Raw genomic sequence first — 21,757 nt, 5'->3', positions numbered from 1 at the left:
TAATTGCTGCCTTGCTATTGGCTGGGACCTGCGAACGGGTTTCCGCACAAGTGTGTTAGCGAATAGGCCCTTTGCAGCTAGTGGTCACGTGCTTGGATACCGCTTAGCAACACAAAACTGGAGAGCAAGCCTTCCAGTAAACAAAAGTTGTAATAGGTCAAGCACGCGTGGTTTTATACGATAGTTTCATCGTTCAAAACGCTTAATCCTTTTGCCCTATCTACAAACACAGTAAGATAATCTTAAATTCTCTCCTTTGGACTCGATTTTTGGTTCGAAGTAACGATATTCTTCGCGTTATCGCGAAAAAATTGTCACCGCCGGCCCGCTCGACGGCTGAAAAACATGGCGACTTCGCAAGGTATGTACTTCAAAACTCTCCTTTTTTTTGGTTTCTTTTCAATTATTGGACTTCTAAAATCTCTAAAATAACAGTTTAGATTGTGAATGGTGATCGATTGTAATTGGACGGCATTTTAATGGACGATTTGTTTATTTTTTGTGAGAGTGATTCCACGTCTAAAGTCAAGACTAACCCATGTTTACATATATTCGCTGTAGATGTTAGAACTCCCGACGAGCCATCACATACCAAGAAAAATTCTTCGTACTGATATTTTTATATTTATTTTTGTTTTAGATGAAGTAGAAACTCAAGACATCTCTATCTTTCCTTCCCTCACCTTCGATGATGTAGGGAGCTACGCTATAGAGAAGTCTGGCTGCACAAGCACTTCGAAAGCGTACAAATTTATGGCGGAACCAGGCTATTTACATGACGTTAAAGGTACTTGATAGCCAAAATGTTTTTTCTATTTCATTATGATATGAATGGCAGACAATTCACACTAATTTTTCCAATTTTTTAGTGATATATACCGACCAGTGCGTGAGAGTTAAATGCAAGTGTTACCGCTCAATGAGGAAGTCTGAACCACCGCACATTTTAGAGGTGTCAGTCCAGAACAACAATTTGACATTGCTGTCTGGGCTGTGCTCATGTGTAGCCGGGGCAGGTGGATACTGCCATCATGTGATCGGGCTTCTTTACTATTTAGCCCTTCTTAAGCAACTGGGACATCGGACATTGCCTGATGAGCTAACATGTACCAGCATGAAGCAGCGTTGGAGCATACCTAGAGGATCCAAAATCGCACAAAAAGAAATACAAGACGTGCTAGTGAAAAAACCCCAACTTGGCGCTTCGTACAGTAGATATATCAAGAGTAATTTGTATTCCCCATCTACCCAGTATCCTACCCTCACAAAAGAGCACTTTAACGGCTTCCAACCACCTTATCCTCTCTTTACAACCATTCTGCCCAATCAAGATCAACTTGGCAATATCCCATTTGTACAGAGCAAGTTTGGAAATGTCCCAAAAGGCTGTGTCCTGTCATATCAACAAAAGATGTCAACTGACTACATCATAAATGATTTTACTTGCACTTCTTTCCCAGAGCTTCCCCTCTCAAGTGCAGAGGACAGATTTAATAACAATGTGTCAATCTGTCTTGACAGTCGTCAACAATCTATATTTGGAACATTGTCTGTGACAACAGAGTCATCACTGAGAGTGCAGCAGCAAACAGTCACTCAAAGTCAGAGTGATGTATGGCACCTGCTCAGAAAAAAAAGGGTAACAGCAAGCAAATTTGGCATTGTCGCTCGCCGGGTGTCACATTTTGACACCCTTGTCAATCAGCTAAACCCCACCAGATTTGTACAAACTGCAGCAATGAGAAGAGGCATTGAACTTGAACCACATGCTGCCATGGTCTATGCTAGCAATGCAAAGGGTGGAAGAGTAAACCTCTTCCCATCTGGGCTGATTGTCCACCCAAAGTGCCCATGGCTAGGTTGTAGCCCAGACAGGAAAGTTTATGACCTTGATGCCGTAAATAATGGTCAGAATCCCTTTGGCTTGTTAGAAATAAAGGTCGTTAAAGAGGGGGAAACATCATTTGACAATGTGAGGTATCTCACCAAGGACCAGAACACTAACCAGTACAAACTGAAAACAACAGACATTTATTATTACCAGATCCAGTGCCAGCTTGGACTCACAGGATTAGAATGGTGTGATTTTTTCAGTTACATTGACGAAAATTTGTTTGTTTGCTCTAGAATTAATTTTGATTCAGTGTTTTTCCAGCAAGCAAAGGACAAAGTTGATAGTTTTTTCTTCAATTACTATTTACATTAATACACTAAGATTTTTGTTGTTGTTCTCAAACCATGGCCAGATTTCTTATGATAACAAATATTATATTATTTTTATTAATGACAAATCAATTCATAATCTTAATTTATTTTTTATTATATTTATATCATATTAGTATTATATTTATTTGTGCTATTTAGATTTTGTGTTTGTTCATTAGTTTTTTTTTTTGAGTTTTCATTTACAAACAAATTGAAATAGTTACAAAAAGCAATCCAAGACACATGATAAACCAACCTGCATTAAAGATTATCTAATGGGTTATGTAAGCCACATTAATCATACATTCACCAACTTCTTACAGACACTATGCCTCATTATTACCATTGGATAAAATAAGTGGGCCTTGAAAATTTGTAAGGAGGCAGGCTACAGTATATAACTGATTGACTGAACCTAAAGTGGACAATGGCACATCTGAATCAAAAAAGTGGTACTCTTTGACTCTTCTTATTGCCCTCTCGACATGAATTCTAAGACTTGCTAGTGTCTTTGTTTTTTGAACATCTGCGGCAGAGAATTGTTCCTGACTTTCAAGAAACGGAGGAATATTTAACTCTACCCGCTTCTCCCTAAGTAAATCTTCAATGTCAAACCCTTTGTCTGCCATGACTGAATCACCAGGTTCTAACAAATCTAGAATGCCGCTGCACCTTGTGATTTCCTTATCACTAATCCCCCCTGTGTAAAGGCTAGAAACGAAGCTAATAGCTCCATTAGGGGTAATGCCTATCAAACCCTTGAGTGTAGTATTACTCTTATAACTAGAATAAAGCTGCGACTGAAGTAGTAGGGAGGTAGGTGTTTGAACAAAAATCTCTGTACAATCTAAAATGACACGTGTGCTTGCATAAAGCTTTTTAAAACCTTCTGGCATAAACCTATCAACATCGTGCCTTGAAGGCCAGATCACTTGACTACCAAGAAGAAAATACAAAAAATTAGTCCATGTGATCAATTTCCTGCAAACTGACGATTTATGTATTCGGAACCTATGAGCTAAATCCTGTCCGAATAGACCTAGTTTGAGGCGTACACAAAACATAAACAATTCATCCACAAGAAGCATATTTCTTGAGTCTGGTCTACTTTCTCTTTCTCCAGAGGCATAACAATATGTCATTTGTGCAGCACATGGCTGCAAAAACTTAAAAAAGAACTGAATATGTAAATAGGATGGGAAACCTGTATAAAATCTTACGATCTCATTGTCTGTGCCAAATCTCTCAAGCCCAAATTTATTAAGTGCTAATTGTTCTGCAGCTTGCCTCTTAATGTCCTCAATTTCTTTTGCAGCTTCAACTTTAACCCTTTTTATTTCAGTGAGGGCAGCTGCAGTTTCATTTCTACTTTGTTCAAGTTGCTTTTGTGCATCTTGGAACTGTGCTCTGAGTGACTGGACTTGTGCTTGTAGGTCATCCATGCTGAAGGTTGTAGAAGTGCTGGGACTATTATCTTCATTGTCATCACTTTCATCTGTCTGAGTGTCTCTGTAAAAAGGTTTTGAAATTATGATGACACTCAGTTCACACTCAGTTCACACTAAATAAAAAATTATAAAAGACTAAATTATTAAAATTATAAAATTATTTTGGTTTAAACCAAAATAAACATCAAGTACAATTCCATCAGTCAAGTCTAAATGAAATGTATTGAAGTAGAAATATGTGATATTCATTACCTATCTACTTGTCGAATTATCTTTCTTCTTGCTTTGGATTTGGTTGACCAGTCAAAGATTGATGGTACAGCTTCTCTTTTTAGCAACTGACGTCCAGAATCAGTGGGAGGATTGTAATCTTCCTCAGTGAAGTGTTTTGAGCACACTCTGGTACTTTTGTTAACCTATTATAAATCAAATGTCCTTTTAATAACAATGTAACTGTATTCAACTATTTTTATCTTCATTACAGTTTTTTAAAGATCCACAGGCAATTCGTATTGTGCATTGATATTGTTAGATTCCTATATACCTTGAAGTGTGGGCCCACATCTCTTCGTATCTTCACCAGCCATTCCTTTTTCAATTGCTCATCCCTTGCACGGCCTGGTAAGCGGTGAAACTTTAAATCAGGATGATATCGAGAATCTCCGTTACACAAGGGAACACAACAATGGTACGAAGAATTTTTCTTGGTATGTGATGGCTCGTCGGGAGTTCTAACATCTACAGCGAATATATGTAAACATGGGTTAGTCTTGACTTTAGACGTGGAATCACTCTCACAAAAAATAAACAAATCGTCCATTAAAATGCCGTCCAATTACAATCGATCACCATTCACAATCTAAACTGTTATTTTAGAGATTTTAGAAGTCCAATAATTGAAAAGAAACCAAAAAAAAGGAGAGTTTTGAAGTACATACCTTGCGAAGTCGCCATGTTTTTCAGCCGTCGAGCGGGCCGGCGGTGACAATTTTTTCGCGATAACGCGAAGAATATCGTTACTTCGAACCAAAAATCGAGTCCAAAGGAGAGAATTTAAGATTATCTTACTGTGTTTGTAGATAGGGCAAAAGGATTAAGCGTTTTGAACGATGAAACTATCGTATAAAACCACGCGTGCTTGACCTATTACAACTTTTGTTTACTGGAAGGCTTGCTCTCCAGTTTTGTGTTGCTAAGCGGTATCCAAGCACGTGACCACTAGCTGCAAAGGGCCTATTTAATCAACATCATTGAAAAAGGACGATAACTTTCATCTTTCAAGGCGGAAGATAGAAGTACGATTTGTGAATGAATGCATATGCTAATCGAGGTTAATGCAGCGGATACAATGTTTAACGTTTTGTGGCCAGCTATGCTTTCAAAAATAACAATTTTGTAACATCATCTTCGTTGCTGTCTAATCCATTAAATTTATAGAAAAGCGATCGAATTTTCGAACATGAATTTATAATCATGTGTATTATATTCTAAACATTATTTGATTGATCGGCATCGGAGCCGGTTATCATCAAAGGACCGACTTTAATAGCTATGCAACATTCGATTTATTCTTTTATTGTTTCATACGTGTTCGAACTGAAAGCATGTGAAGACGCCTCTGGCAGCCACTATACAGTCCATGTATGACCCCGGAGCACAGCTCTAACCAGTTTGAATTAGTTAGGGTTGATTTGAGAGGAGGGAGGAAAAACCGGAGGACCGGAAAAATCGGAGGAGTCAGAAAGAGATGGAACCAAACATCTCAGCTTTCATGGGGCGACTGGAATGGCTATACTGATTGTACTGCGGTTTATTGGTCAGCCTGACCGGCGCGTGAGTGCGCGTTAAAAATTGGTGAAATCATAGTATGAGATGATCCTTAAGACTTTCAAATATCTGAAAGAAAGAAAGAAAGAAAGAAAGGAAGGAAGAAAGGAAGAACTTCATTAGAGGATAGCGTAAAAAATCCTGTTTGTTTCTATCGTACGAGAAAATTGTGCGATTTTTTGTTTTTAATACACTCAAAAAAATTGACTACCTTAATTGAAACTCTACAGAGTACACTTTGGGATTTAATTGTACTCCTCTCGTCCAATCAGAATCGAGTAATTGTGTTGAGTGTATTACAAAATGAATAATTTATTTAAAAAAAACCTGCGATCGTTCCGTCAGCATCGTATTTTCATTACCTCTCTCATTCTTTCCTCTCAGTTTTCGTTTTCTCAGAGTTTAATAAGCTGATTTTCCTTAGGCGTTTTCCTACGTTCATTTTCTTCAAAACTTGTTTTCGTTACAAAATTGCCTGCGTTTTTTAACATGCCTAATTAATTTCTTTGTCCTTGCAATTAGGATAGATATGGACTTTCTTTAACTTATCAATATTTCCTCTTAATTACCGGTATGGTCTTGTTTCCCTCAAATAGAATCAGGTGCAGCAGAAAAGAGGAGTTTGAGAAAACCCTATCTTTGGGTTTCCTGTGGATAAGCCGAAATCGAAAATACCTCGGAACTACATCGGAAAACAATCGGAAAACAACAAAAATCCAGAAAGAGAAGAAAATGTCGGAGTGTAATTTGTGGGAAGATAGAGATGTCCGCTTCGATATTACCTTACAGTGAGTTAATTCTAAGATTTCTCTGTTCACTTGTGAATAAGCTGATATTTTTTGGGTTTTATTCCAGGCAAATGCAGCTACGAGCAGGCGAGGTGAGTTCAAAATGGCGTCTCTTATTTCCCTTGACAACCGGTTCGTCGTTTGATGTTTCTTCGAAGTAAAGCCGTATTGCAGAGCTGTATTACTATTTTTTCGTATAAATACACGCTATTAATGAACCAGAAACATGGTTACAAGTAAATAATTAAAGAAAAGACTTATATTTTTTAGCTTTAGACGAAATAGAGCGATTGGTTTGGAGATTATCAAAGACAAGCTTTATATAGAAAGATTTTTAGATGATCAATCAAAAACTTTCGTACTTTTTGTTCTTAGATTTTAATAGACAAGCTAGATTCTGTAGAAGACACGAAAGGAAATAATGGAGACAGAGGTAATATTTTAAAAATAGAATAGCCCAGTAAACAATGCAAGTAATCACAGGGGTCAGAGAGGACTACTTTCTTTCATTGTTTACGTAAAGGTCTTGCTGCTGGGTTGTAATTCCGTGCTCAAGCACATTAATATGGAAATACATCTCCCAAGTTTTTTGCTTTCTTGTGTTGTTTGCCTTTGTTTGCTATCATTGCATGTCATTAGCCATCATCCATTATCGTTACCCGTCATTCATTGCACTGTGCATCATTATGCATCCTTGACTGTCATTGGACATCATACACCGTTGTTAACTATCATTGATCATCATTGATTGTCGTTGACCATCATTAGACATCATCTACCATCATTAGGTATCATTGACCATCATTGAGCATCATTAACCATCATTGGACATCATTCACCACCATTGACCATCATTGACCATCATTAAGCATCATAGACCATCATTGAACATCTTTGACCATCATTGATCATCATTGACCATCATTCACCATCATTGACTGCTCAGCATCATTAAGGCATGGCTCTCAGATGAAAAACTGATTAGCTATATCATAGCCAGTTTTCTACGAATCTTCCCCAAACTTGGCAAGTTAATGTCTTTTGTGAAAAGAAGGAACCTTAGAGCCTTGGTTATCATGGAAACTAACGTGACCACAAGGCCGCCATCTTGGATTTTTAAACAAGCCGTTTGTAAACATACCGAAACATCTTTAAAAGTCATGAAAATGCAGATTACTATTCATATTTACAATGCCTATATGGATCTAATTGGATATCTTGGAATTTATTTTAAGTTTAATTTTTAGAATATTTTCTATTTTTTCCAAAAAATTAAAAATATTCTAAAAATTAAACTTAATATAATTTCCAAGATATCCAATTAGATCCATATAGGTATTGCAAATATCAAAAGGAATATGGACATCATCAGACATCATTAGCCATCATTGCATTTCTCTGGGTTCTTCAGTTTTCCTGCTTCCATAAAACTTAACAATAATCATTTAGCTAAATTACTTTTGCAGGAAGGTTGATGGTTACCAACCTAAGGTTAATCTGGCATTCTCAAAGCATGCCAAGAGTGAACCTCTGTAAGTAGGCTAAGAATTTCTGTTTTTATTAACATCATTGCTTTGAATAGTTTTTATTCTACTTTAGAAGCTCATTATAAACATAAATCTACATTCTTGTAATGCTAAATGTGGCAATTTTTTCTTGATGTCTGTATACAGCTGTAGGTTATAGTGCTATAGTCAATATATCGACAAGAACCGCTCATTCAGTAAGTATCAAATGCAGGAGTCTAATGATATGGTATGGCTGTCGAAAGTAATAAATAAAACTTTTAATGAATAATTTATTATTTGTATGGTGCAAACTTTCATGTGGATATGATCAAATATGCACCTGTTCACATGTACCTGGCCATCTACTGTAGTAGTAATTTGGTGTTAGAAAATTATTTATTAAATATTTTCCCTAGGTCAGAGGAGAGCAAAATAAAATATTACTTCTATTTTAGTTTTAATTTCTGTTTAATGCAGTTATTAAATCCCATCCCATCAGGAAGGATAACATGAAATGGCTTTTGTCATGCTTTGTTCAGTAATACCACAAGCAGGAAATAATGACATGAACGAAATGTGAAGAGAAGCACAAGCCCTAGGCTGTTTTTTGTTTATTTCTTTCATTATATAGAAAGAAAAAGTAAACTGTAGTTTTCAATGCATATTTTTACACCGTCTTTTTAAATAAATGGAAAGCTGGCAGTACTTATAGATGCACCATGTTGTGTTTACTGATACTGCACAGTTCTCGACCAATCAGAGAGCATGTAGTAATATGACTTTATAATATTTTTACATTGACTCCGACGAAGGACTAACATCCGAAACGTCAGTTCCTATTTTCACTACGGTGTAAAACTTATCAATCTACGATAACTGTAACTTTATAATATTATTTTATAATGTCATATACATGAATTGGCCTGTACTGTTAATCTTTATGTCACATTTGTTTTTAGAAACTAAGAGGCCAGACAGAAGCATTGTATCTACTAACAAGATGCAACAATACAAGATTTGAATTCATTTTCACTAACTTGGTAAGTCAAGGATAATTATTGAACATTTCATTTAAATATCAGCTGATAGGTCCTTTGATGTCCTTGTTTCAATTTTTTCTCACAAGCTATTTCTTTCTTTCAATAAATAAGGTATCAGGTAGTCCAAGATTGTTTACTACAGTTATATCAGTATACAGGTAAGAGAACTGAATACCTCCAACAAAAATCATTATCACAAGTTCCCCTTGCTCACAGATCAATGACTATTTAGAACTAGAACTCAGGCACACACACACAAAAATTATATATCTGTTTGGTACTGGAACTGGATCAATCAAAAACTAGATATTGTTACGATTTGTAAACTTGGAAAAACAGTCTTTATTTTTCATGACCTTTCATTAATTCTATTCCATTTTACAGAGCCTATGAATCTTCAAAGCTTTATAGAGATCTTAAGCTTAGGGGAGCCTTGATAATGAACAAGCAACTGAGACTGCTTCCACTGGAACAGGTTTATGACAAAGTAGGTATTTTTCTTTTGTTTTTCCATATTGCCTATTTTTAACTAAAAGTTTCTTATTTTTCATCAACATTTAGATAAATGGAGTTTGGAACCTCTCAAGTGACCAGGTGGGTTAGAGTTACCATTAACTATCTGACACCTTTCCAACCACTGACTGACACCTGACCAACCACTGACTGATATCTGACCAACCACTGACTGATATCTGGCCAACCACTGACTGACACCTGACCAACCACTGCCTGACACCTGACCAACCACTGACTGACACCTGACCAACCACTGACTGACACCTGACCAACCACTGACTGACACCTGACCAACCACTGACTGACACCTCACCAACCACCGACTGACACCTCACCAACCACCGACTGACACCCGACCAACCACTGACTGACACCTCACCAACCACCGACTGACACCTCACCAACCACCGACTGACACCCGACCAACCACTGACTGACACCCGACCAACCACTGACTGACACCTGACCAACCACTGACTGACACCTCACCAACCACTGCTTTGCACCTGACCAACCACTGACTGACACCTCACCAACCACTGCCTGGCACCTGACCAACCACTGACTGACACCTGACCAACCACTGACTGACACCTTGTACTGCAAATCATGCACTTGTCCAAATTATTTACCGATAGCTCAGCAGCCATGACAATAATATATTAACAATTGATAATTTTTGTTCTGTTCAAAGGGTAACCTTGGTACATTTTACATCACAAATGTTCGCTTGGTTTGGCATGCCAATATGAATGACACCTTCAATGTCAGTATTCCATATCTACAAATGGTAAGCTGTGTGTCAAGTATTTTGATGACCTTTAAACCAAAATACAATCCATGAAATTGATAAAATCAACATAAACCACAACCCAATCGACTTTGTTAGTTAAGCATCGAATCTTTGTGTGGGAGGTCCTGGATTCAATCCCTGGCTGGACTAACACTCAGGGTCTCTTAATAAATAACTGAGGAGAAGTTGCTGCCTAACATTACATTAGTTCTTAACGTGGCTGGGATGACCACATGTATGGCATCCCTGTCTTCCTATACTACCTCACCCAGTACCGGAGGTACGGAAGGAAGCACTGAGGATGTACAGAAACTCTGGCAGTGACCATCCTCAGTGTCTGGCCACTACTACTGAATTCTTAATATGTTGATTGTGGGATTGGGTATGGGGGTTTTAATGGCAGAGGTTGGTGGTTGGTGCAATTTACAGCAAAAGGGACCCTGTGTTCTCTCGTGCAGCACCTGCCTGCAGGTAGGCCATGGCTAACTCATAGATCAAATCTGAATTTACCTTGTTAGGTTGATCTGGGGGAGAAAAACTGGAGAACCCAGAGAAAAACACTTGATTCAATGGAAAAACCAACAAAGTGGAGAGAATTCATCTTTTTTTAAAACCGGTTAATATGAAAAATGTCTTTCTCTAACCCATGATACATTAATTAACCATTTAATTTATTTCTCTCTTTTCCAGAAAACTGTTCGAATTCGAGACTCTAAGTTTGGCTTAGCACTTGTCGTGGAAACATCCCAACAGGTAATATAAGGCAATGTTTAAAGTAGTTTATTTTAAAATGTTATCTTTCGTTAGGGGAAGATACGTTTTTAATGAGGGTGGGGAGGGCTGGGAGATTTGCAGTAAACTTTCAAGAAATGGTTGTATCCCTCCCCCTTTTAATCAAGGAAACGGCTTTTGTCAAAGGTGAGTGGCGAGTGTACTACCACTACGTCACCATTGATTCCCATACTTCATTATACTAGCATTTGCAGTATGTAACCCCAAGCAAACTGAATATCCGAGCAGAAGTTTTGTTCTCCTGATCTCTGATTAGTTCGAATTCAGTTTCTCGGCCATGCTCGTAAATAGCCAACTGATTTGCCTCCTTGCCAGTTGGGATTCTTAAAAACACTTTATGTTTCTTTGATTATTTCTTCATTTCTTTATGTTGTGTCACAAATTATTACGCTAAAGTATACTGACACTTTTTATTATTAACTCCATAAAAATCTTCCAACACAGCAACGACTCCAGTCATCATATAGTATTATCTTATTTTTGTAGAGCGGAGGATACGTGTTGGGCTTTCGTATCGATCCAGTGGAAAAACTACAAGAAGCTGTTAAAGAGATACAGAGTTTACAAAAGGTAAGATCATAGTTAGTCCTATTAACTATGGTAAGATGAAATACTTTTCAAAAGTAACGGACTCTCAGTTTTAAATGTGTATTTTGAACGACAAAAAAAAAAAAAAAAAAAAAGTGAAACATTATAAGATGTTTTGAATGATGATGAGAAAGACGACGACCATTTTGATGATGGGCCATGGTGGTGGTGGTCTAGTGATGGTGGTGGTAGTAGTAGAAGTGCGCTCCAATAAAAGACTATCGCGGGAGACAAGAGACGACTTGGGGCTAGTCTATAGTAGGGAGGGGTGTTGGGTTGGTAATAGTGATGATGGTGGTAGTGATGGTGGTAGCAGAAGTAGTAGTAATGATGTTTGTGATGATGATAGGTGACATTGGGTTGTTGGTGGTGGTGGTGATGGTGATGGTGATGGTGATGGTGATGGTGATGGTGATGGTGATGGTGATGGTGACGGTGACGGTGGTGGGTGACGGTGACGGTGACGGTGACGGTGACGGTGACGGTGACGGTGACGGTGATGGTGATGGTGATGGTGATGGTAGTGATGATGGTGGTGGTGGGGGTAGTAATGATGATGTTGATTGCGGTGTTAGTGTTAATGGTGTGCTAGTGTTCGTGGTGGAAATGGTAGTGATGGAGATAGTAGTGGTAGTGATGGTACATTATAGTGCTTTTTACTTTCATCTTCAGGTGTATAGTGCAAGCCCAATCTTTGGGGTTGAATTCGAAACGGAAGATAAGGTAGCGTAAGAAAAGCCGGTAGAGATGTATTTCGTAGATAATTTTGACAAGTCACGATAGAGGAGATAATGGTATATGATCAACTCACTTGAACACAGCACCACATTGTTTGCCATGCATGCTTCTTGCAAAGTTCTTTTTAATTTCAGTAGAGAAGAGACATAGTGGACCTCTGTATCAAACAGGGCAAGGAAAGCACTTAGTCACACAACATATCTGATCTTTGTGTGACTTTGATATTTGTTACATTGTTTAACAGCCTCAGCCTCTAGAGGAAGTGATAGTAGACCCTGTACAAGATGATATAGAGATCGTTAACGAAGGAACCACCGATGCATTCGCTGTGAGTACTTTACCCTCGATCTTACGCCAATCATTACGCGACCAGATAATTCTACTGATCATCGGGATGGGGTCTTGTTGGCTTCCAAAAATTATAATACCTTATATCGTTGAGATTTGACTGACGGAAGCTGTTAAACCAGAGGTATTGAGATTTAGCGAAGATTGAGTTTTCTGGTTCACGTAATAATTTTATGAAATTGTTGTAAATATCATTGTTATATAGAGGTTATCAGTCGGCTAAGCATCTGATACGGCTGTGTATTTTTACGAGTCAAGGAGTATTTTGGCGAGCCTGTAGGCGAGTAAATGCACAGCCGTACAGATGCTTAGGCTACTGATAAGTTGTTTATCATTTAATTCCGCGAAGAAATGCTCAAACTCCCTCTAGACTTTATCGTACCCGATCGCGAGCGGATGAGAAGTGCTGATACGGTCTCATATCAGGCATTGTCTTTTCCCGTATCACGCACGTTCTTTGCAGAATTGAATGATAATAGTATTCCCTGTTATGCTGGCCGCAAGTGGGTAAAGTTTCTGCTTTGAAATTTCACATTAAAAGTATTGATTTTTGTTCTATTTATTTATTGTGTTTGTCGACTTTTATTTCCCTCCCTGCCGTTTTCCTTATTCTGATTTCCTCTTCTTTACTTTTTCAGGCTTACTTTGCCGACGGAGACAAGGTTAGTACGAAGTATCTGTGCTGGGGAGAAAGGGTGGTATAGCGGTTGTACATTCGCCTCTTTACCTCTCGGGTCTTTCAGCCTTGATAGTTTTTTTTAGGAAGGGGGCAAAGCTTTTCACAACTTGTTATGTGTTGTTGTGATGTGATGTGATCTCGACATTTACTGTAATTTATCAAGTCCAAACGCGACCTTAAGTCAGTGTGTAGGTCTATTTTTAGGGTCAAAATTCCCCCCAGCCCTTCTCCTCTGGGATCCTCCCCCCCCCACCCCCCCCCCCCCCCCCCCCCCCACTCCCACAACCAAATTCCTACCGGGATCCCTGTTGATCACTTTCAATATTTAACCCTTGCAAGAATGTATATCTGACGTACTCTATTTTTTTCTTGGCCAGACAAGTGATCGTGAACCTGTGTTCTCTGAGCATCTAGGGCTGGCTATCGAAAAGCTTAAAGATGGCTTTACTCTTCAGGAACTATGGGAAGCTGTCCCAAACTGAGTCACGAAGCAAGCAGTGTTAAACTTCCTAGCTGTTTTACTGCAAATTGAAATTTGAAATCAGTATAAACCAAATCGAAATATGGTAACAATTTGAATAACTATTGTTCTGGACTGACTAGCCTGGAAACACAAAAGCGTTTTCACGTGTAAGTCAGTTCAAATTGGTCAGAACAATAGTCAGTTTAAATTGGTCCCCATATTTCGATTTGTTGAATGGCCTTGTTATATATTAAACAAGCTAAAAAATGTAAATATTATTTAAATTATAACTTTTTCCAGTGCATGGTCGGACCTTTGCATCCAAGTATCTATATCAACTTATACCAGAGGCATTTTGCTCGCATTTTGCCTGCATACGCGTTTTTTTCTCTTCGCTCTAATGTTAAATACTGTGCTAAAACAATTGAATTCTTAGAGTTGTCATGAAGAGGGGTACACATAAAAGTGAGCTCAAAGAACATTCTAGCTTTGTCAATAATATTGAAAAGATTAAATAAAAAACAAGATTATAAAATGATGGAGTCTTTCAATGGGTTCCAGTCTTCCAACATTACAGGGGTGGGGCACAGGAGGCGTGGCGGTGAGACCGCCCACCATACCAATCAAATCCGGGATTACTATCGGTTAGATTTTGGATCAACCCCGTCTTAGCCGCCCTCCGCCCCCTAGATCAGCTAAGATTTTATTTCACATTTATTGAGGTTTTCATTGTATGCCATACATCGTTAGATTTGATGTTGGTTTTTTTCTCTGTCAATTACGAGGTTTTTCTTCAGATTCTCTAGTTTTCCTTTCCTCGGCAAACAAGTCTATCCTTTCTTCTGATTTTCCTCTCCTTCCTCTTCTCGCCTCCTATTTCTTTCATTTATTCATTTCAATCAACAAATTTATTTATGCCGTGCTCCCTTGGTATACATGTTAAAAAAAGAAAAAGAAAAAAGAAAAGGAATGGGAAAGCGATCTCCAAGGTAATGATTGGGTTCCCTGTGTAATCACAACCCATCATCAGGTCAGCAGTATTGCCCCACATCTAGTTGCACCTTCCAGGCGAACAAGAAGAACAAGAACAAGTCCAATGTAGTGGTGTTTATTATTCCTTGAAAATATGCAGGTTGGAACAGCCCACAGTATCGGCAACCCCAATGAAGCTTGGCTGGATAGCAGAGGAGCATGGCTAACTTATATTTTATTGATAATAATCGGTCATCTTGTGATTTTAAGTGTGCCATTCCTCGATACAGCCACCGCCTGGACCATCACTAATACTGTACATAACGTGGTAAGAATGATACTTTCCTTTTCCATCAACTTTTCTCTGATTCATGTTGCAGCTTAGATCCTTAATTAGGTCTTCTCCTCGCACTCATATCATCAACTAGACTCCTCTTATGAATGTAGAGTACTTACGAAAAGTTTAAGATCTCTTATAGTTGGATTCATTTTGGAAAACTGTTTTATCTCACGTAACATCATGCAAAATATTTTCGTCAAACTGGTTAAATCTTTGTTCATTGCTATGCTTAATGTTGTTATTTTGTGTTTTGAAGATTAATTCATATAAATAATTAGCTCCTGCTTAAGTAAATACTAAAAATAGTGTAACTTTTCTCGTTTCAAAACGTTTAATAGTGACAGTTTTAAACAACAGAAGAGTCAGGGAAATTGAAAAAAGATGGTTTCCTACAGCTGAACAAATATTGATTTTTGTACATATAAGAAAATGTAAACCTTACAAGTTTGTTTGCGTTATATTTAAATTTTTAAAATCATTTCTGAAATTTTTTTAATTTATTTATTTTAATTGATAAACTTTGCTCCAACTCCATATTGATTTTTGTACTTATTCAAGATTTAACTGAATAGCAAGTTTTGTTATAAGACATTTTTATCTAACAAATTTGAATTAAGCTTACTGCAATTTTCATAAACATGCGAACTCTGTGTTTCCAAGTTGCACACTGAAATTTGGTTTTTCACTGCTGCCAGTCAAAAATATGAAAGGTACTGACTGATTAGGTTTGATTGACAGCAATGAAAAACCAACTTTCAGCACGAAACACAGAGTTTACATGTTTGTGAAAATCGTAGTAACATAAGAATTTGTTCTTGGGGTGCATGTTATGCCATGGCTGTAATGATAGTTGACAATAACGAAGCATTATTCATTAATTAGCTTCTCTTGTTAGATCAACCAACATTGTGGCTACATGTATTTCACTGTTCTTTATATCTCAAGGGATTTTGAGTCATGTGGTTGCACCCCAAGAATAAGCTATAAATTATTGATATAGTTGAGTCACTTGCATGAAAATTTCGTAAGGGATATAGAAAGTGCTTACAGGTGGGCTGTCAAATACATGACATAACAAAGTTTAAAACAAATGAAGGTTTGCTTGATGGAAATTAAACTTTCAAACTTGAAACTTAAAATTTGAAACTTTAGAAGTTTTAGAAGTTTTTACTGGACCATCACTTGCTTTGCAATAATTTCATTTTCTTTTGCCTGTTTTATTCCAAGTTAGAGAGTTTCCATGATCTTTGATAATCTTTAACTCCCATCCTCCCCTAACTAATACTCTATCCTCTGTGGGTTAATTCTGCAATGCCATGTTTTGTTATGATCATCATATCAGCTTACATGTATTGTTTTTGCATATTCTTTGGTAACGATTGACAATAATTCAACATTTTTTAAATGATAGTTGAAGCCCTAATGATGTGGCCACAATGGCAATTATTTCTAACAATCCCTCCCACTCCACCCAAGAGTTCCTCTTCCTTTCTAGCTAGGACTTTCAGCCTTTTTTTGAAATATAAAGGTAGAAAAAAAGGGCCGAAAACCTCAAAATGCAATAGCCCTGATACAAATATTAAAAAAAACCATTGTTGGTAGGAGATCAGCTGAACAATGTAGTTTCATTGTAGTCTTTTTGTATTTAGCCAGAAAACATTAAGAACAAAAAATTATGTTTAGTTTCAGATCGCCCATTTTAGATGTCAGACCAGGGTCCGAAAATAGCGGTCGTCCAGTCATCAGGGACGACTAAAATTTGCAAATGATGACTAAATTTTGGAATGTGGTTGTCCTTATGACAACCTACGTTTTTGCCGAGGTGTTTTCTTTCATAAAAATATAAAAGAGTCTGTAAAGTCCGAATATAATTCTAAATTATATTTCTTCTGCTTAAAACCTAGAAAGTTCATTTTTCAACTGATAAACTTTCAAAAATTCGAGATAACGCATTCGTTGGAAGCCATTGAATATCACTGACAAATTTTATTGCATCTTCTGCATTATGACTAACTGCTGACCATTGTCATTCAGGCTCTACAAAATGGCGTCCAAGTGGGACTCCTAAGTTCTGCTCTGGATGCCTAAGAATTAGAACATGGTTGTCCAAAGGACCACTTAGCTCAAAAGTTAATTTCAGACTCTGCGGACCGACAACGTTTTTTAGAAATAGGCGTATGCTAGTCAAAGTAAAGTTGTATGAGTTCAATAATTTATATTAGTTGAACTATTTATAATTATATGACGTATCTCTTTTCTCTACAGTCTGTGTTTTTAGTTCTACATTACTTAAAGGGTACTCCATTTGAAACATCTGATCAAGGAAGATCTAGGCGTCTAACACATTGGGAACAGATTGACCAAGGAACACAGTTTACCCTTACAAGAAAGTTTTTCACCCTTGTTCCTATATTGCTGTAAGTATTCATCATATTTTCATATCAAAAATTGTATAATTTTTAATTATTAACTTGTGGATACGCAAAGTCTAGAAAAAAGTTATTGTGAGGGGTCTGAATATGCAAATGTGTCACTTGCTCGCTCACTCACTCACTCACTCACTCACTCATTCACTCACTCACTCACTCACTAAGATGTTAGCAGATTGATAATTAAACGTATTTCAATTGTCTTGCATCATCTGCCTACGAACGTTACGTGAAGCTTACTTTCAGGCTCCATACAAAAACGTACAAACTTATTATCCAATAAAGGGTGGACAAGCTATTTATATCAAGAGCTGAAATTCCATTTTTTTGATGTGGGATGTCTATCACCAGGGCAGGCTTGCACTGAGCATGCTCACACCCACACATTGCAACACTAAACTTGTGTTTTACTGACATATTTTTGTTCTTGTTTCTAAAAGGTTTATGATCACCAGCTTTTACACAAATTATGATGGTGTCCACTTTCTAGTTAATGCTGTCTCTTTGGTTGTTTTATCTCTGATACCAAAGTTTCCTCAGATGTACAAGGTCAGGCTGTTTGGTTTGAACAAATACTAAATGTCATTTAACTACAGTTGATTGAAGTATGGAGGTCTAAAAAATATCTTATATTATGCAAAAATTCCTTTACAATGCAATGGTTTGTGTAAAGAAAAAATTGATTTGACTGTGGAGAGTGAAATGCATGGGCAATATATGCTTATGCATGAGTACATTATTTTATACATCAGCTTTATCAATTTCATAAAATAACACTCTGTTCCTTGAGTACAGTTTCTCAGGGTTAGCTTCATTTAAGTGTCAAAATATTAGAAAAATAACAACCGTTGGTAAAGTAAAGAATGCACCAGTTATGTCTAATATACGAAAACTTTGTAATTCCATGCACCTTCACTGGAACACATGAATATTTGACATAACTTTAAGGCTAACCCTGAGCAACAAGGATATTCAAAACTGTATTATTGGTCAAAGAAAATCTTACCTTACTGTGAAAAGTTGAAGTGCTTGGCATTAGGTCTTGGTGGAAAATTCACAATTGGCATAAATGATGATGATTGAGCTGGCATTTTCTTATCAGTGAGACACTCTTTTCTGCCAAACGTTATAAGGTGTGGTATCAACAATTTATTTTTTTGCACAGTCTGTTAGCTAGGTATAATTATTTATGTGATTTGTGCTGAAGTTTTATGTAAAAATTATGTTTCAAAACTCCAGCAACAGTCTTTTAATAGGAATTATTGGTATAAGCTAAGTTAATTTAAGTTGATCAAATCTATCGTTATTACAAAGTTTATTGTGCCCTTAATTGACAAAAGATATAGGTGTAAATCCTTGCACATGTATAACATGGATGATATAACACTTTGGACATTCCCAGCAGGTCTGGGAACTTAGGGGCTGAGACCCCGATTAGCTCGTTCATGTGAAAATACTTCCTGGAGAAAATGCAGATTGTGTATCTTTTGTTAACAAGGGTTGCAGTGACTATTATAGTATAAAACAGTTGTGATTTGTGATTTCATTATGGTTTTTCTATTACCATCGTTTGCATCTATGCACGAGTACCAGACATCAAAATACATGTATGCTTTATAACTGGCTTCTAAAAATGTTAAAGTTTTTGTGAAAGTCAAAGAGACTTTCTTGACAAACATTTCAGTAAGAAAAGTTTTTGATGTCTGGTGTTTGTCCCCTAGATGCAAACGACAGTATTGATGCAAGTATAGAAGTAAAGTTGAGCTTGGACTAGAAATGATGTTGCAAGAATGAAAATCGCAAATTCTGGAAAATTTGTTTAATGTATTTGTTTATCTGCTCTGTTAGCCTACTTTTGCATGGTGTGCAGGCCTTTTCTTGGTTGGTTGATGCAAAGATCTTCTCCGTCAAAAACCAGATCCAACCAGGAACATAGCAATATAAACCACTTTTTGCTTGCTCAACCTAAGTTAAATACGTTCCTTCGATATTATTAGGGAGAGACAAAATGGAGTGCTTAATATATCTGTCATATTGTAAGAGTGGTGAAAAGCCTTGAAGATCTCTTTTCCAGAGTTCAATGCAACACTCAGCCACATTTCTGCAAAGCTTTGTAAGGAAGACATTACACGTATCTTGACAGGGTAATGCAGCTTGCGTGTGGTCTTAAATTGGGGTTTGAACCAATAAAAAACATTTTCACAAGAAATTTGTTCAAATTTTAGGAGAAGAAAAGTGGTTATAACCCAAAGTGGGTAGAGAACTAGTGCAAGGGGTCTAAAGGAGGAAAACGCGGCCAATAGAATCCTACTTATAAGTATATTTGAAATTCAAGGTTTTAAATTTTGTCATCAAATTTTAGCTGCAAAGGAGATTGTTTCAGGGGGATGATTATAGAATGTGGACAGTCAAGCTCTCTTGCAGTGGCGGATCCAGGGGGGGGTCGAAGAGGTCCACGGAACCCCCGGCCTTGAAGGTTTGATCTTTTAGGTAATAGAAATATGTCTTATATAGATTTCAATTAAAAAAAAGTAGTTTTGCGTTGGGTCGTGTTATTATAGCTTGGTCCGTTACTAGATAGTAAATTAGGTGATTAGAGCCAATTTTTTGTCAAATATCGACTAAACAAAAGAGAATTATACACAGTTTAAGAAACGGAACCCCCCTTTGAAAAATCCTGAATCCGCCACTGTCTTGGACTCAAGATTTTGCCTTATTAGTTCAGTTAACGTTATTTATCATTATTTTTGATATTGATTTTTTGAATAAAAGTCTGCAAGGGATAGAGGAAATTGGGAATGTGATGCTAGATATTATTATATTAATTACTACAAATGAGTATGTAAAAGATGTCTTGTTTACTATTGTTCTTGATTTGATATCAGTGTAATAAAAATGCTATATTATTGACTCGTACCTATGAACTCTTCCAAAATCAAAAAGTTACAGCTATATAATGCTCATTAGAGTATTCTTCCTCAAACCCATCACAAGAACGCCTGCTCTGCAGGCTACATTAGAGTGAAGTCATTAAACCCGTGAAGTAGATATTAGACTAATACACTTTAGTAGACCCTAATTCCATTGTTTTCTTTTGTGTCTATTTAACTATTACACGTTGACTAGTATTTTGTATTTCACGGGTTAAATGCCTTCACTCTATAAAATGATTTTAAATGGCTATAGTATTGGATTTATCTGTAGACAACGATGGAAATACAGAAGAAATTCCACAAATTTCATCGAGAAAAAACGTGATTTCCTTTGTATTTCCATGTTAACCTCGCATTCACGATACATTTTAGAAGGGTTTGAAGTCTTTAAACTGAGTAAAAGTGAGAGGGACGTTCTTAAGAGCCAGAACCTTGGAACCTGGCGGTTCGCAGAGAACGGTTCGCGGTACTGCGTTTCAATACTATTTCGTTTGTTAATATAAAGTTTCACTTTTTTAACAGCGCCCTCAGTCCCGCGTGGCTAATTTTGTGCAGCAATGGAAAAGGCATAAAATAGCGGTGGAACAATAAAAATAAATAACCCCCCCCCCCCAAACATTCCCCAAAGACGTGCCCTCGCCTTTGCACTCGTCTTACCCTCAAGCGGACAGCCCATGCTGCTCTTAAACTTTGGGCACTCGTATCTGACAAACTGCCTGACAACATTTTTGCTGTTGGTGTCGCCGGTGTGCTGTTAATACTCTGGTACCATAAGTCGCACTTGCTTTCTCGATCGCTAAGGAATTCCAGCTCAGCGCATAACAGGCCTGGGACTGAAAGCTTGCATGGAAGATAAAGGTCGGAGCGCCCCAAATGATGCATTGAGAACCACTTTATCGTCTCCTGTGACCTCCGTGGCTAGCGTTTGTCAAATATGCTGATGCTCAGAGAGGAGAGCCCCAAATCATGCGTGGAGAACCACTTTATCGTCTCCTGTGACCTCCGTGGCTAGCGTTTGTCAAATATGCTGATGCTCAGAGAGGAGAGCCCCAAATCATGCGTGGAGAACCACTTTATCGTCTCCTGTGACCTCCGTGGCTAGCGTTTGTCAAATATGCTGATGCTCAGAGAGGAGAGCCCCAAATCATGCGTGGAGAACCACTTTATCGTCTCCTGTGACCTCCGTGGCTAGCGTTTGTCTAATATGCTGATGCTCAAGAAGTCTTTATGGATATTTTTGAAGTTCATTTTTCTTATAAGGAAATATCGCTAGCGCAATTTTTATTTTTATTGATATGAATAGGTTTTTTTATCAATACAATAAAAGTCAATCATGATTTTGAAGCGATT

The 21,757-nt window shown here is 37.4% G+C and overlaps 4 protein-coding genes across 6 annotated transcripts; 3 read left to right on the top strand and 1 right to left on the bottom strand.

The window, feature by feature from the left end:
- The first annotated feature begins 65 nt into the window (after positions 1 to 65).
- On the top strand, positions 66 to 2,206 carry LOC148910211 (uncharacterized). 2 transcript variants are annotated; one of them, XM_089032054.1, is made up of 3 exons: positions 66 to 361; positions 641 to 787; positions 870 to 2,206. In XM_089032054.1, exons 1-3 carry the CDS (start codon positions 346 to 348, stop codon positions 2,204 to 2,206), a joined length of 1,500 nt encoding a protein of 499 aa, XP_088888180.1. In that variant the 5' UTR covers positions 66 to 345. The 2 variants fall into 2 exon arrangements, with proteins under 2 accessions (XP_088888180.1, XP_088888179.1); XM_089032053.1 differs by having other exon boundaries at positions 562 to 787.
- Positions 2,016 to 4,877, bottom strand: LOC148910210 (uncharacterized). Of its 2 annotated transcripts, XM_089032052.1 has the most exons (4): positions 4,592 to 4,877; positions 4,198 to 4,391; positions 3,906 to 4,069; positions 2,016 to 3,714 (listed from the first exon to the last, which is right to left on the bottom strand). In XM_089032052.1, exons 1-4 carry the CDS (start codon positions 4,605 to 4,607, stop codon positions 2,532 to 2,534), a joined length of 1,557 nt encoding a protein of 518 aa, XP_088888178.1. In that variant the 5' UTR covers positions 4,608 to 4,877; the 3' UTR covers positions 2,016 to 2,531. The 2 variants fall into 2 exon arrangements, with proteins under 2 accessions (XP_088888178.1, XP_088888177.1); XM_089032051.1 differs by lacking the exon at positions 4,592 to 4,877 and having other exon boundaries at positions 4,198 to 4,573.
- Positions 4,878 to 6,185: 1,308 nt separating this feature from the next.
- On the top strand, positions 6,186 to 14,271 carry LOC116306730 (BBSome complex member BBS5). Its single transcript, XM_031716822.2, has 16 exons — positions 6,186 to 6,268; positions 6,336 to 6,360; positions 6,644 to 6,701; positions 7,735 to 7,800; positions 7,942 to 7,991; positions 8,736 to 8,816; positions 8,928 to 8,974; positions 9,201 to 9,303; positions 9,378 to 9,410; positions 10,027 to 10,122; positions 10,816 to 10,878; positions 11,404 to 11,487; positions 12,178 to 12,228; positions 12,488 to 12,571; positions 13,230 to 13,253; positions 13,648 to 14,271. The coding sequence occupies exons 1-16, from the start codon at positions 6,213 to 6,215 to the stop codon at positions 13,750 to 13,752; spliced, it is 1,026 nt and encodes a 341-aa protein (XP_031572682.1). The 5' UTR covers positions 6,186 to 6,212; the 3' UTR covers positions 13,753 to 14,271.
- Positions 14,272 to 14,800: 529 nt separating this feature from the next.
- On the top strand, positions 14,801 to 20,384 carry LOC116306720 (ORM1-like protein 3). The gene is made up of 3 exons (XM_031716812.2): positions 14,801 to 15,033; positions 17,311 to 17,462; positions 17,915 to 20,384. Exons 1-3 carry the CDS (start codon positions 14,860 to 14,862, stop codon positions 18,051 to 18,053), a joined length of 465 nt encoding a protein of 154 aa, XP_031572672.1. The 5' UTR covers positions 14,801 to 14,859; the 3' UTR covers positions 18,054 to 20,384.
- The last annotated feature ends 1,373 nt before the right edge of the window (positions 20,385 to 21,757 follow it).

This window comes from Actinia tenebrosa, unplaced genomic scaffold (assembly GCF_029948245.1).
Source record: "Actinia tenebrosa isolate PJP-AT-01 unplaced genomic scaffold, QUT_ActTen_1.0 PGA_scaffold17__23_contigs__length_9995812, whole genome shotgun sequence".
NCBI lineage: Eukaryota > Metazoa > Cnidaria > Anthozoa > Actiniaria > Actiniidae > Actinia > Actinia tenebrosa.
This window is presented reverse-complemented; position numbering and strand designations above follow the sequence as displayed.

What these genes read in the sequence shown, in the direction of transcription:
- LOC148910210 (XM_089032051.1), bottom strand. Translation starts at nt 4,473, where the DNA reads ATGGACGATTTGTTTATTTTTTGTGAGAGTGATTCCACGTCTAAAGTC. An exon ending in ATGTGGGCCCACACTTCAAG is followed by an intron (nt 4,070 to 4,197) that starts GTATATAGGAAT and finishes GATTTATAATAG; the next exon opens with GTTAACAAAAGTACCAGAGT. An exon ending in ATAATTCGACAAGTAGATAG is followed by an intron (nt 3,715 to 3,905) that starts GTAATGAATATC and finishes ACCTTTTTACAG; the next exon opens with AGACACTCAGACAGATGAAA.
- LOC148910211 (XM_089032053.1), top strand. Translation starts at nt 562, where the DNA reads ATGTTAGAACTCCCGACGAGCCATCACATACCAAGAAAAATTCTTCGT. An exon ending in CTATTTACATGACGTTAAAG is followed by an intron (nt 788 to 869) that starts GTACTTGATAGC and finishes CCAATTTTTTAG; the next exon opens with TGATATATACCGACCAGTGC.
- LOC116306730 (XM_031716822.2), top strand. Translation starts at nt 6,213, where the DNA reads ATGTCGGAGTGTAATTTGTGGGAAGATAGAGATGTCCGCTTCGATATT. An exon ending in CATGCCAAGAGTGAACCTCT is followed by an intron (nt 7,801 to 7,941) that starts GTAAGTAGGCTA and finishes GTCTGTATACAG; the next exon opens with CTGTAGGTTATAGTGCTATA. An exon ending in AATTCATTTTCACTAACTTG is followed by an intron (nt 8,817 to 8,927) that starts GTAAGTCAAGGA and finishes TCAATAAATAAG; the next exon opens with GTATCAGGTAGTCCAAGATT.
- LOC116306720 (XM_031716812.2), top strand. Translation starts at nt 14,860, where the DNA reads ATGCAGGTTGGAACAGCCCACAGTATCGGCAACCCCAATGAAGCTTGG. An exon ending in CTAATACTGTACATAACGTG is followed by an intron (nt 15,034 to 17,310) that starts GTAAGAATGATA and finishes TTTTCTCTACAG; the next exon opens with TCTGTGTTTTTAGTTCTACA. An exon ending in ACCCTTGTTCCTATATTGCT is followed by an intron (nt 17,463 to 17,914) that starts GTAAGTATTCAT and finishes TGTTTCTAAAAG; the next exon opens with GTTTATGATCACCAGCTTTT.